Source organism: Saimiri boliviensis, chromosome 8 (genome assembly GCF_048565385.1).
Source record: "Saimiri boliviensis isolate mSaiBol1 chromosome 8, mSaiBol1.pri, whole genome shotgun sequence".
Lineage (NCBI taxonomy): Eukaryota > Metazoa > Chordata > Mammalia > Primates > Cebidae > Saimiri > Saimiri boliviensis.
In genome coordinates this window covers 2,468,094-2,481,505 of record NC_133456.1, presented here as the reverse complement: position 1 = coordinate 2,481,505, position 13,412 = coordinate 2,468,094, and the positions used below count along the sequence as shown (strand labels likewise).

General features: G+C 38.9%; 1 protein-coding gene across 4 annotated transcripts in view; it reads right to left on the bottom strand.

The window, feature by feature from the left end:
- The window catches only part of ADGRG7 (adhesion G protein-coupled receptor G7), an 87,299-nt gene that overhangs the window by 36,177 nt on the left and 37,710 nt on the right, over positions 1-13,412 (bottom strand). For all 4 annotated transcript variants that reach the window (XM_039477394.2, XM_074403555.1, XM_074403557.1 and 1 more), the window contains 4 exons: positions 10,729-10,841; positions 6,289-6,632; positions 5,470-5,566; positions 1,675-1,830 (listed from right to left, as the gene is read on the bottom strand). In XM_039477394.2, the coding sequence (XP_039333328.2) occupies positions 1,675-1,830; positions 5,470-5,566; positions 6,289-6,632; positions 10,729-10,841 (710 nt within the window). The remainder of the gene's footprint in view (positions 1-1,674; positions 1,831-5,469; positions 5,567-6,288; positions 6,633-10,728; positions 10,842-13,412) is intronic.

The window sequence follows — 13,412 nt, the reverse complement described above, 5'->3', positions numbered from 1 at the left end:
TATTTTCATAAGAGTTTAAATGCTGATATTTGGCAGAAGAAGAGAGTAATTTGTATTCTACACTTCAAGTATTCTTACCACGGTTCCTTTCCCTATTTGTTCAATAGCCTGACAGTGCTGGAATCTATAAAGTTTGAGCCATTACAACTTTTGTGAGGATGTGTTTCAAACATTTCTGGACAAATCTTATTTTATATTTCTGGAGAATCTAATAATCTTCTAGGTCACCTAAAACCAGTGGTCCCAAGCTGAATGTTCTTGAGAAATTTGTTTTTATTATGTCACTTGACATTTCAAATCAGTGTTCATATACAGTAATGTATTTCTTGCTTTTTGGAGTAGAATTCATATAAATATATTACTTGAATATTGTTTGAGATCATTAACATGCCAGGGCAGTTCCCATTGATTTAGATGGTCAAATAAAATCTCATTCAGGAGGCTTGAAACATTGTTCTCTGTCATCGTTCAACAAAACCAAGAACTGGCACAGCTTCGTAAGCTGTAGTTTCAGTCTCTGCTAGTTCATATTGCATGGCAATTTTGGACAGTCTTTTGTTAAGCATGGTGCTTGTACTGGTTTAAATAAAATGTTAACATTAAAAGAATAAAAAGATATAGTCCCACTAAAGATGGTGGCTTTTACTCATCTGGTCACACTAAGTGGAGCTGTTACTTGAGCCCAGGAGTGCAAGACCAGCCTCTTTTTTATAGAGATTACATTTCTATAAAAAATAGAAAAAGACGGTGGCTCAAGCCTGTAATCCCAGCACTTTGGGAGGCCGAGGTGGGCGGATCATGAGGTCAAGAAATTGAGACCATCCTGGTCAACATGGTGAAACCCCGTCTCTACTAAAAATACAAAAAATTAGCTGGGCGTGGTGGCGCGTGCCTGTAATCCCAGCTACTCAGGAGGCTGAGGCAGGAGAATTGCCTGAACCCAGGAGGCAGAGGTTGCGGTGAGCCAAGATCGCACCATTGCACTCCAGCCTGGGTAACAAGAGTGAAACTCTGTCTCAAAAAAAAAAAAAAAAAGAAAAGAAAAAGATTAGCTGGGCATGGTGGTGTATGTCTGTAGTCCCAGCTACTCTGGAGGCTAAGAGGAGAGGATCACCTGAGTCCAGGAAATCGAGGCTGCATTGAGCTGTGATTGTGCCACTGCACTGCAGCCTGGGTGACAGAGCAAAGACCCTGTCTCAAAAAATAATAATAAAATAAAATAAACAAGAAATTTCAGTGCTATTGTGCAATTCAAGCAATACATGTAAAATATAGCCAATAGGTACTGGATTATGTTAATAAAATGAGCAAGTACCAGCATTTCCTCATAACTCTCTCATTTCTTTAATTATTCAAATATGATTTCTTGAATATTTAGGATAAGCAAAGAAAAATTTTTTTTTCTTGCAATCTGGGTTTAGTTTTTAGTTGATCCTTTCTTTGTTGAACCCACGGATGTGGAAACCCAGGATATTGAGAGTGGACTATACTGATGTAAGAACATGATAAGATCTACTTTCTCAGTCAAAGTGTAAGAGCAAATCTCTCCTGCAAACCACATAGCCCTGCCGGTGTCTGGGTTTGAAAGCTCCTAGAACTGTAGCTGCGTTATGAAGCTGTGTTAAGTGCTGGATGAGCCTTGCCTGGCAGCTTCCCATTCATTGGGAACCTTACCTTGTGAGGTTCTGGTTATTCTTCCACAACACCTTGATTGAGATTATAATAAATATAACAATATTACTGATGAGGATAATGGCTACTGGTACGATGAATGACCATAACAATGGACTTTTTATAACATCTTTGCTTTCTGGAATTGCCAGCCAGCAGCTGTGGAGGAAAAAAAAATTATTTCAGCAGACTAAGAAAGGTATACATACTGGTTTCTTGTGCTATTAACTTTATTGACATTCACTCAACTAAAAGATCTGTTAAAAGTTAGCATCCCTTGGCACTTTATACACTTGAGATGACTTTCAAGAATTCTACCCACTAGAAAAGTGAAATAATATACCATAACTTTAAACTGTCTCCTATTGATGGGCATTTTAAAAATATCAACGTTTAAAAAGAGTTTGAGGATGGGCTCGGTGGCTCAAGCCTGTAATCCCAGCACTTTGGGAGGCCGAGGCGGGTGGATCACAAGGTCAAGAGATCGAGACCATCCTGGTCAACATGGTGAAACCCCATCTCCACTAAAAATACAAAAAATTAGCTGAGCATGGTGGCGCGTGCCTGTCATCCAAGCTACTCAGGAGGCTGAGGCAGGAGAATTGCCTGAACCCAGGAGGCGGAGGTTGCGGTGAGCCGAGATCGCGACATTGCACTCCAGCCTGGGTAACAAGAGTGAAACTCCGTCTCAAAAAAAAAAAAAAGTTTGAAAAAGTTATTTAACCTCATTATACTTGTTTTGTTTTTGTTTTGTGGGGTTTTTTTCTTTGGTGGTGGTGTTGTGGTGTTTTTTTTCTCTTCTGAGATGAGAATAATAGTAACCCTACTGACTGGCATTGTTGAAAGAATTCATTCATTTAATAAATATTTACAGAGTACATACTATGTGCTAGATACCGTTTTAGACACCAATGTATTAGCAGTGAACAAAACAAAAATCCCTTCTTCAGTGAGGTTACAGTCTAGTCCAGAGAAATAGATAAAGTAAATAAAATATATAATACGTCAGATGGTGGCAAATGCCATGGAAAAACAGTAAATCACATCATGAGAGTAGAGATTACTGTGTGTATGTGTGGAGGGAAGGGCTGTTTCATTTTAAATAGAGTGGTCAGGGAAAGCCTCATGGAGAAAGAGCTGTATTTGACCAAAGACCTGAAGTCGATGATGGAGAAGGGTGTTCCGGGCAAAGGTCACATCAGGTGCAAAGGCCCTGAGGCGACAGCTTAAGAAATAACAGAAAGGCTAGTGTGGCTCAACCACAGTAAGTGGATAAGGTTAGTGGAAAGATACAAATTGTGTAGGAGCTTTGTGGGTGACTGCTTGTACCCTAAGCAAGAGGGAGAGACATGACATGATCTGTCTTGAGTTTGAAAGCATTAGTCCAGGTACAGTCATGAGAAAACAGTATGAGCAAAAGTAGGAAATATTAGGTTGGTGCAAAAATAATGGCAGAAACTACAATTACTTTTGCACCAACCAAATAGCCAGGAGGCTATTGTAATAATATGGGACCAGCAGAGGACATGTTAAGAAATAGTCTGATTCCTGATATATTTAAAAGTAAAGCAAAGGCATTTTTCGATGGGTTGGATGTGGTATGCAGGGGAATTAAGGATGACTCCAAAATCTGAGCACCTAGAAGAGTAGAATTACTATTAACTGGGAAGACGATGAGATGAGCAGGTTTGGGAGGAAAGCTGAGGAGATGTCTATTAAACAGTCAAGTGGAGGTGTCAGGTAGGCCGTTGGGTATTACAATGATGTGAAAAGCTATGGTACATATTTGGTATTCAATTAATTTTATTTTCTTTCCCTTGGAGGTAAAACGTCATTATTATACATTCCAAAGGATTTCTAAAGTTTTTTTGCATTGGAATGGTGTTAATTTAAATTGTTAGAAATCATACTTCTAATCTGAATGACCTAGGGGGATACTGAAATGATGTTCAAATCTCTATAATGAATTTAAAAATGAAAAGCATTCTTGCCTCTAACAGAATAATAAGTCCATCCATAAATAAAACAGTGCCAAGTTTATCTTCAGGATGATTGGAGGTTGATCTGACAAATGTTACGGACTTGAGGTCTGGAGAGCATCATAATTAGATGTAGATGATGCGTTTAACTCCTTGGTAAGTTTGCCGTGGGACACGGAGAAAGACAGCTTCATCATAAAAGCAATACTTGTAAATTTCCTCTTAATTATAATTTCCCATGGTAACTCCAACCCTTTGGGAATGTCTGAAATGGCCTACGTGGTGGCGGTACAAAGAACTAGGGGTAGAGCGTTAAAAAGGAATGTGACCTGCCCTACATTCACCCTGTAACTGGGTCTATGCAGAGACAGCAGTACCTCAAGTAAGTGGGTCGGGGTTTCAGGATGATTGGCAGAACTGGGAGCAACGGGTGAGCGCACAGGCTCTTGAGGAGCAATTGCTAGGAGGATAACTCAGGAAAACCAGATAATCCCTCTTGGTTCTCAATACATCCTGAAGAAATGCAGCCCTTGATGGCATGTGTGTAGGGTGGAAGGGGAGAAAGTCCAGGAGGAGGCAGATGCTGAAGTCACCCATCCTTTCCTCTCTCCCTAGCTTCTCTTATTATCGGTTGGCTCGTATCTTCCCCAGCAACTAACGCTGTAGTCAGGGAAGGAGCTGCTCTTAATTATTTATAGCTCGGTGTGAATAAATTTAAGTCGGTTGGCTTCTTTTTCCTGAAGACTTTTAAAGGAGTGAGTCTAGCCCTGTGCCTGGGTTAAGACCATTTAATATTGAATTTGAATTGAATTATTACCTCTCCCATGAGATATTTGCCTCTTGGGTATCTCTAATTAGATATTTCTAATTGTGGGGTTCAAATTTTAAAACCTAAAAAGATATTAAACCATAATTAAACAGAGAGAAAGTACTGTCTGGGACCATGAAATAAAACCAGGCAGACAGCTCTGCAGCCTACAGTTGGGCACCGTCAGTCCTGGGGAAGAGGTGAGTTCCCTGACACCACAGCCTTCCCTTGGAGTCCTTGCCCATTTCCAGAAGTTTTGCTTTCATTTGTGTTGGTTTGGAACTTTAGGTGGAATTTGGAAATAAGAATAGTTAGATGTATAAAATGAGAAGGGAAGATAAATTGAAGAGCAGTTACCATTTGGTAGCAGAAATGTGTATAAAGAGTTGAGTCTCAGTTCAGTTCCACTTTCTTTTCGCACCCACCCATAAAAAGCAAATGCCATACAGTCAGATGCTTCTATTACAACAGTTAATTATTCACACTGGAGTCACCGTAAAATTTTGTTATATGTGATGAATCATCATGAAATAGTCATCATAATCATATCAACAAAGAATTGATTTATATGAGTGAGACACATAGGGCGTCTTCTTCATGTCACTAAATGTTTTACACTTGATTGATCCCTTGCAGTAATCCCAAAATAGGAATTGCTACTATTGTTATTCCCATTTTCTAGCTAAGAAAACTAAGAAAGAGAGTTACTAAGGATCATACCTATTACATCATGATTTTCAGATTTAATGAAAGAAGACAAATTTAACATAAGGAAGTCCACATTTATAAATTTTGAAATTGGTTACTTGCTTTACAAAAGGACTTATCATGAGAGATTTCCGTGTCATCATTTGAAAAATATAATGTGTTCTTTGAGAATTTGAAATGTCTACCACTAGCCATGACAATTATACAGTGAAATGCAAATTATAGTGACACTTGGAGTCAGTATCACTGAACAGTTACATTCTTAGTTCAAACAATTGGACATTAAAAAAAATACAAACTCACATTTCCTCTTGCCGGTATTCTAATTCCCATTCTGGATTCTTTCCATTCTGAGAATAAACAACTCCCACTGTTATAGCCACTACTATAGCCGGGACTCCTATGTGATAAAGAGAGGCATGGAATTAATAATGTATCCAGAGTTGGATTAATTATAAAAGACCATACATGAATTATACATCTGACCCTCTTCAGGATATATGTTGTTTTCACTATGGACATAATACAAAGTGATCCTACATATGCAGGTTGACAGTGGACATAATTTTTCTCCAAGGGTTTTCCTTTCCCTTAGATGGCTCTACAGATCAATCCTAGTTCCGGTTTCTTTGTAACTCTTACCACTATTTTCACTTTTAGTGGCATAGTTTCTCTGTCACTTGAATAAATTTAAATTTAGATATCCCTAAAGCAAGTCTTCCTTTGCTGGAACCCAACACATTTTTCACATATTTATGCTTATAGAGTCACTGTGATTGTCTTTCTTGAAACATTTCCTTTAAAATAGCTGGAAGTTAATCATGTGTGGCCTAAACCTTAAATCAAATTAATAAAAAGAGATATTTAGGGCAGTTAACAATTTCAAGTGAGTTACGTTGGTTTATGACGAGTGTCCTATTCCTGCCTCGATCACATCAGCCTCCTTCACTGGAGTAAAAGCTACTAGACAGAAACGATTCTTAGCAATCCCTGTGTGATTGCTCTATTCTCCTCTTGATTACGTCAAGGCCTTGGACTATCAGACCTTCAATAAGTGTTTCTTTAAATTAAATGATTTCCACAAAATCAAATTCCTGAGGAAGGGGAGACGCCAACACCTACCCCATCCAATTAATGAGATGACGAGAATGAAATGCCGAGGAAGCGGCTTCATGGTCCGTATGAGGAGGAAATAGAGCTGAGCCGCGCTGAGCGCGTTCCAGGTAAACGTCCCCAGCAGGAAATAGTGCAGCAAGGCGGCAGCCGCCGTGCACGTGGGGTTCGGGGTGCTCACGGTGTCGGTCTTGGGTATGACGTTATCGGTAACGTCCGTATTTTCGGCGTCGTCACTGGTCTTCAAGTTCTTGTTGGAGTTTTCAATCCCAAACACAAAAAGGAGGTTGAAGATCAACATGGATACGCACAGACTGACCAACACCCAGGTTACTGAGGTTTTTCTGACTTTCCTGAAAACAAATAAACAATAAATATTTTTTAAAAATGAAATGAAACAAAACAACCGCACAAAACAAACATTAGTGCAATGTCTAGGGAGCAAACGCTATGACTGCCCAATGCAAGTCCAGTTCACGGCCCAGTGGGGACAGCTGGTAAATCCGACTTCTCAATTACGTCAGAAAACATACTCGCAATTTCCACAAAGTCAGGAGTTAAAGGTGTAAGGTATATTGCCGAGTCGAAATGAGGAAACTGAGGCCAGCGTATGAAAATGAAAATCCAATTTATTCAGCTCCCGGGCGAGGTTCTACGGTCCGGGATGGGGCCAGAGAAGTCGCACTTAACTTCTCAGGGCAGGGGGTTTTATAAGGGTTAGAGGCCATCGATTGGCTATTGGGGAAACAAAGCATCGGCAATGTCATTAGTGGTAGGGAGGCAGGGCCCGGGAGGCGGGGAGGTGGGACTTACTGGGGGCGGGCTGGCTAAGGATGCATGGCGCAAGCTGCCATTGGGTAAGGCACGGCGGGATTCTTTTAAAATTTTGGCGGGTTCAAATGCATGGTTTAGTGCTGACAGTGCACAGTCTAGTGCTGGATCTAGATCTGGAAGCAGAACGCAGAAGTGGGTGAGGGGAGCCCGCATGGAGAAGCCGATGCTGAGTGAGGCGTCCGGAACGATAAGGCCGTTAGCAGACGCGGAGAGGGCTGGGTGTCGTCCTGAAACTGTGTTCTAATCAAACGTGATCGCTGGTCTCCAAAGACGGCTCCCAGTGAACCTGCTTCCTGGTAGGTCCGAGGCCTGGCCTGTGCCCTGATTTAACTGATAGGGTGGAACAAAAAGGCCTGGCAGCCAACGCCAGCGGATCCTTCAGACACAATAGTGCTTAGTGTGTGTGACCCATAGCAATGTTTTAACTTCTTTTAGACATGGAAGAAAAAAGAGGACTCGTCTCAAAGAATATTAATATATTCATCTTTGTACCAACCGAATCATAAAATATTATTTTTAATCTTTCATTAATAAAACGAAAGGTTCCACAAAGGCACAAGTGCCTGGGACGCATAAAAGTCACAACACGGCCCTCCTGGTGAGACACCCAAGTATAAAGGGGTCTCGGGAGAATCGCCAGCTGGCCTGCACACTGGGGAACCGGCAGGAGCCTTTGCAGCGGAGAAGAGCCTGGCCTCTCCTCTCCCGGGGCGGGAACCCAGGATTCATCCGTGTAGGGGTGAGGGGCGAGGAGCCTACTGGCAGAACTCGCACTTTGCTGAGAGTCCCTGTTTCCCTCATCATTCAATAAACCCCGTCCTTCTCACCCTTCAAAGTGTCTGCGAGCCTAATATTTCATGGTCATATGACAAGAACCCAGCTTTGAGCTGAACTACAACAGTGATACCGGAGAAAGTCCTGCCACACTGGCAGCTTTTCCTTGTGTGCTCGTGGGAGTTCTGGGTCACTGTGTAAAAGCCCAGCCACCTTGCTGAAAAGAACCGCAAGCAACTCCTCTTAGACTATATGGAGAGGGAGAGTGACCCAGCTGCCCCAGCATCCTACGTGAACCTCCAGATGACTCTGGCCCAGCCGCCATCTGACTTCAAGACTCCAGCAAGACCAGTGGAAAAACCTCCCAGCTGAGTCCAGACAAGCCACAGAATCATTAGAAATAATAACTGCTCCTATCCACTGGGTTTTGGGACCGTTTTTTATACAGTACTAGGTAATGAGTTCTACTCTAGATTTGCAAGCTTATATGAAGGCCATCTGTAGAAGAGGCCCTATATGGATTTTTAAAATTTTGTAATAGAAAATTCTGCACATTAGCAGACAAACTCATGTTTAAATGTAAAGAAAAAGTCTCTTGAGTTTTTCAATGTAATTTACCTTTAAAACTCAAAATACCATTTCAACTTACCATATTTTCAATTTACAATCGGTTTCTAGGGACATAATCCTATCATAAATCACGAAACTTCCCGAATGCTGTCACTTTCATACCATCTTAAAGCTGAAAAACTGTTAAGTTGAACTATGGTCAATAGGGGACTGTCTGTATTCTGAGCATTATTATTATATGGGGACCTGTCCACGAACAAAGAAAATTTTATAGGTCAGGATTTTAAAATCAATAAAATTTTGTCTTTATTTTTGTTTTGTTTTTTCCCTCTTTTAAAAAAGTTTTTTGAGATGTGATCTTGCTGTATTGCCCAGGCTGGTCTCAAACTCCTGAGCTCAAACAATCCTCCTGCCTTAGCCTCCCCAAGTGCTGGAATTACAGGTGTGAGCCTTCGGGTCTGGCTTTTATTTTTGTTTTTGTTTCCTGATGAACTTTAGTGGCATCTGTGGTTACATAATTGTGCTAGAAAACAAATTGATAAAGGAGGAAAAATATCTGATGACAAATGAAAGGGGTGAGGTTTGAACAAAGAAACTGGTTATGCAGCAGCTATAACTCATCCCTATGGGACCAAATAATTGTCAGATCAACTGCGATGATGGTAGAAATAGAAAGAATGAGATAATATAAGAGGCATTTAATTTTACATGACAAATATGTAGTTACATGGCATGTAATTTTCCTTCAAGGCACTTACCACAATATGTAACTACATATTCATCTGTGTATATGTTTTCGCAACGGCTGCCTTCTCCCCCCAACAATGTATATTTCATGAGAGGTAGGAGATTGTTCACAGTTTTGTATTCAGCTCCTTACATCACAAGCATTCACTATAACATTTTTAAATGAATGGCAAGAGGCTCATTTAATGTGAAAAGGGGGGAAAAAAAGGAATCAAAAATAATGCTGACTCTTTGGAGAAATGAGAATCAAAAACAATTCTGGGTCTTTGGAGAAATGAGGCAGAGAAAGTGAAAGGTGATCATCTTGCTGCGATTGGAATAAGGAAGTGATTAAAGACCGAGACACGATAAAACAACGTGACGGGGCGCCCTCTGGCGACATTGGCAAGGACGCTTTTTACAAAAAAGTGTGGCAGAGAAATACAGAAAACAATGATAGACTAGAAAATCAGCATTTTTCAACTACTAATGTAATAATTTGTTCCAATAAGGATCAGTAATGGATGACAAGATAATTGAGTAAAAAATTTGGGGGAAGCAGGATATCATGCAGTCTCAAAGTGGCACCCCACAAGTCACCTATTATCTACGTAGGAAAAAACGAACCTTTAAAACGGGGAAATCTGGCAGATAATCGCTTTAAACAAGGAATCAAACTTACAGTCAACAATAACGGGATAAACTGATGTGCCTTCTTGTGTCACCCTGAAAAAAATTCCATGATTGCAGTATTCCCACCAAAAATAATTAACCTGCATCTCATCATGAGGAAAATTTCCGACAAATCTTCATTGTGGAACATTTTTCAAAATATCTGGCCCGGATTCTTGAAAAAAATTCAGTGTCATGGAAGACCAAATAAACATGAAATGTGAAGTTGACAGAGGAAAGACGCAGTAAATAAGTAAATTAATAAAAGAACAAGCTTCTAAAAGATGGCAGGCAGTTTAAAAAATGTAGCATGTGACCAAAAATAACGACTGGGATGCAAAATTGGACCTTGAATGAAGGGGTCAAGGTGGAGAGAGGTATTTGTTTATAGGTCATTATTTAAAATTAGACTTTATGGGATTCAAAAACTTTCACCATTTGAAAACTATATGTTTTTGAAAAATGTTTCACCATTTGAAAGCTTATTTTAAAAATTATTTTTGTAAAAAATTGCTGTGTAACAATGTCTCCTTCGTTTACAAATACAAACTGATAGGCACAGATCTATTCAACACTAAGGAATTATAGCATTAATGAGCTTCAGGACCACATTAATTTTCCATGACAAACTTCTAAATAAGTGGTATATAATTCTCTTCCAAGGCACTTGGTGCAATTTGTAATTACATATTTATTTGTGTGTATTTCTTAGCCTTTCCAGGCCTGAGTGTCCTCCTCTGTAAAATAAGTACATTGAACTGAATCTCAGTTCTCCTCTAGTTCAAAGACACTGTAACTCTGATGAGTATTCTCAGAGTAAATTATACCAGAATAGCAACTTCCCTTCTAAAAGGAGCCTGCTTCTGGTCTTACCTGGTAACAACCTGAAATATAATTGTGAGAGCCAGACCAGTAATAGAGAGTGCACATCCAACGTTGGATAATACGTCAAGTGATTTGGGATACTGATAATCCTTTTTGAAAGTCTGAAAAACAAATTAAGACCCATATTTTTAAATAACCATCCCTGAAATATCAATGAAAGTCAACATCACAGAGTTACATGGGCCAAAATAACCAGATAGTCACCAGATGTATTTTCTTTTGTAAAGCTCTTGACATATTTAAAAGTGAAACACATCAACCCCTAATTGCTGAGCAGTTTACCTGAAGTACAGGCTTGAGAATAGTTATCTAGCTTAAGAATAATTATCTATCTAATGCAGTTAGGGGAAAATATACAGTCACAACTTGGCATTTGCAGGGAATTGGTTTCAGGAGAACTTGCAGATGCCAAAAGCCATACATATGCAAGTCCTGTAGTCGGTCCTGTGGAACCTGCAGATGTGAAAAGCTGGCCTCCATATACCAATTTTACACTCTGAAAATACTGTGTTATTTTCCATCTACATTTCCTTGCAGATGCAGAAGCTGCCCAGATGGAGGGCAGACATTTTTTACTGAAAAAACATCCACAGATTAAGTGGACCCCTACAGTTCCAACCCATGTTGTTTACCTGTCAACTATTTATACTTTTCCTTGATGTCTGAAATCACAGTTGTTTGAATGAGATCTAAACTGTCCAAAGTTAACTCACTTATCCATGACATTACTTTTACGTGTAACAGGACTCTAAGTTGATGCACTAAAAATAAAGTTGCAGAAACATTTTCATCAATATGGAAAGATGCTCATACCCTGTTAATTTTTTAAAGGAAGCCTTATTTTTGTGTAATATATCTATATAGTTCTCAACATGTTTGGGTACATATGTATATGAAAATATATACCATGTGAGTATGTACTCTTAGAAATCTGGTGAGATAATAACAGTGGTCACAGGGTGGGTTGGATAGGTACAATTCATTTTGCTTATCTGTACTTTCTGATTTTTTTAATTGTTAGAATTAGAAAAGCAATGTATAATCATTTGTAAAATCTGAAAGGACTATAGAAGCATAATATACTGCCAGCTACCCCACGCCATATCTACCTCTTGAGAGCCTTTCATTTTTCCAGAGGCGATCTTTTCTTACATGCTTAAAAACACTATCTATGCCTCTCTATGAGGAAAGAAAAGTCTTCTCAATTCTCAACAAACGGTACTGGGACAATTGGAGAGCCACATACAAAAGAACGAAGTTAGACCCCCGCTTCCCACCATACCTAAAACTTTACTTAAAATGGACCATAGTAGATCTAAGCGCTAAAACCATAAAACTTTCCGATGCAGAGAAGTTGAAGCCCTCATATATTACTGGGGGGAGTGTCAAATAGTTCAGTCACTACGGAAATCACGCTGGCAGTTCTCCAAAAGCTTAAACACGGAGTTAGAGTTACCATGCTACACAGCAATTCCACCCCTAGCTATATACCAAAGAAAATTAAAAACATATGGACACACACTGTACATGAATGTTCACGTGAGAATTGTTCACAATACCCAAAAACTGGAAACAACTCAAATGTTCATCAATAGATGAATGGATCAGCAAAACGTGGCATATTCATACAGCCAAACATGCAACAACACTGATGAACCTTTACAGCACTTCTGCTAAGAGAAAGCAGCTAATCACAAAAGATCACTTATTGCATGATTCTGTTAATATGAAACGTCCCAAATGGGCATATCTATAGGGACAGAAAATCCATTTTGGTTGCTAGAGCTAGGGTCAGAAGCAATGAGGAATTACTGTGAATGTTGATGGGGGTTTCTTTTTGGGGTGACAATTACGTTTTAAACATAGCTTGTGGTGAACCTTGCACAGTTCTGTGAATATACTAAATTACTAAATTATACAGTGTAAATGGGTGAATTTTATGGTATATGACTTACATCTCAATAAATATGTTAAAAAAATAAAAAAATACTATCTATGTCTCTTACACAAACATACAGGGGTTCATTAACATAATAGCATTATGCTCTAACTGCCATTTTACTTTTCCATAAACATTTTTCCATATCAGTATATTTTTGTTTATTATACACTTTTATGCTTTATGCAATGACTGTGTATTGCTTTAATAGAAATAAAATAAAAACAAAATACAGATTTAAAAAGAATAAAACAAAAATTTTACGTTATTTCTTGTGCGTAGTATGCTAACAGATGCAAAAAAACATAAGATTCATAGGTCTTCAGATTTTAAAAAGAATCCCTTCACTCAGAGCCAATTTGTTCTTACTTTACATGCGATTTTCATCAGCCACTTAAAAATATATATATTGCAAACCAAAACTAATTACAAATGTAGTAATGTAGGGATTGAGGCAGTCAGATACTAGTGAGAAGAAATAGCTAACGCCTGTCCTCAAAAAAGGGAAAATATAACTATAATAAAGCAATCCATATCATTTAACATGTATAACAGCCTGAGCTTTACATAGTTATTCAATGATTCTAAGACTTTAAGATATTAAAAAATTAAACTTTTCTTCTATATCTCCTGATTGATAAAGGAGATCTCTCTATAATACAAGGTACAAAAGAAGTAATCCAAGGGAATTAAAATAATAGAGCTTTTATCATTAAAATGAGAAAACTACAGT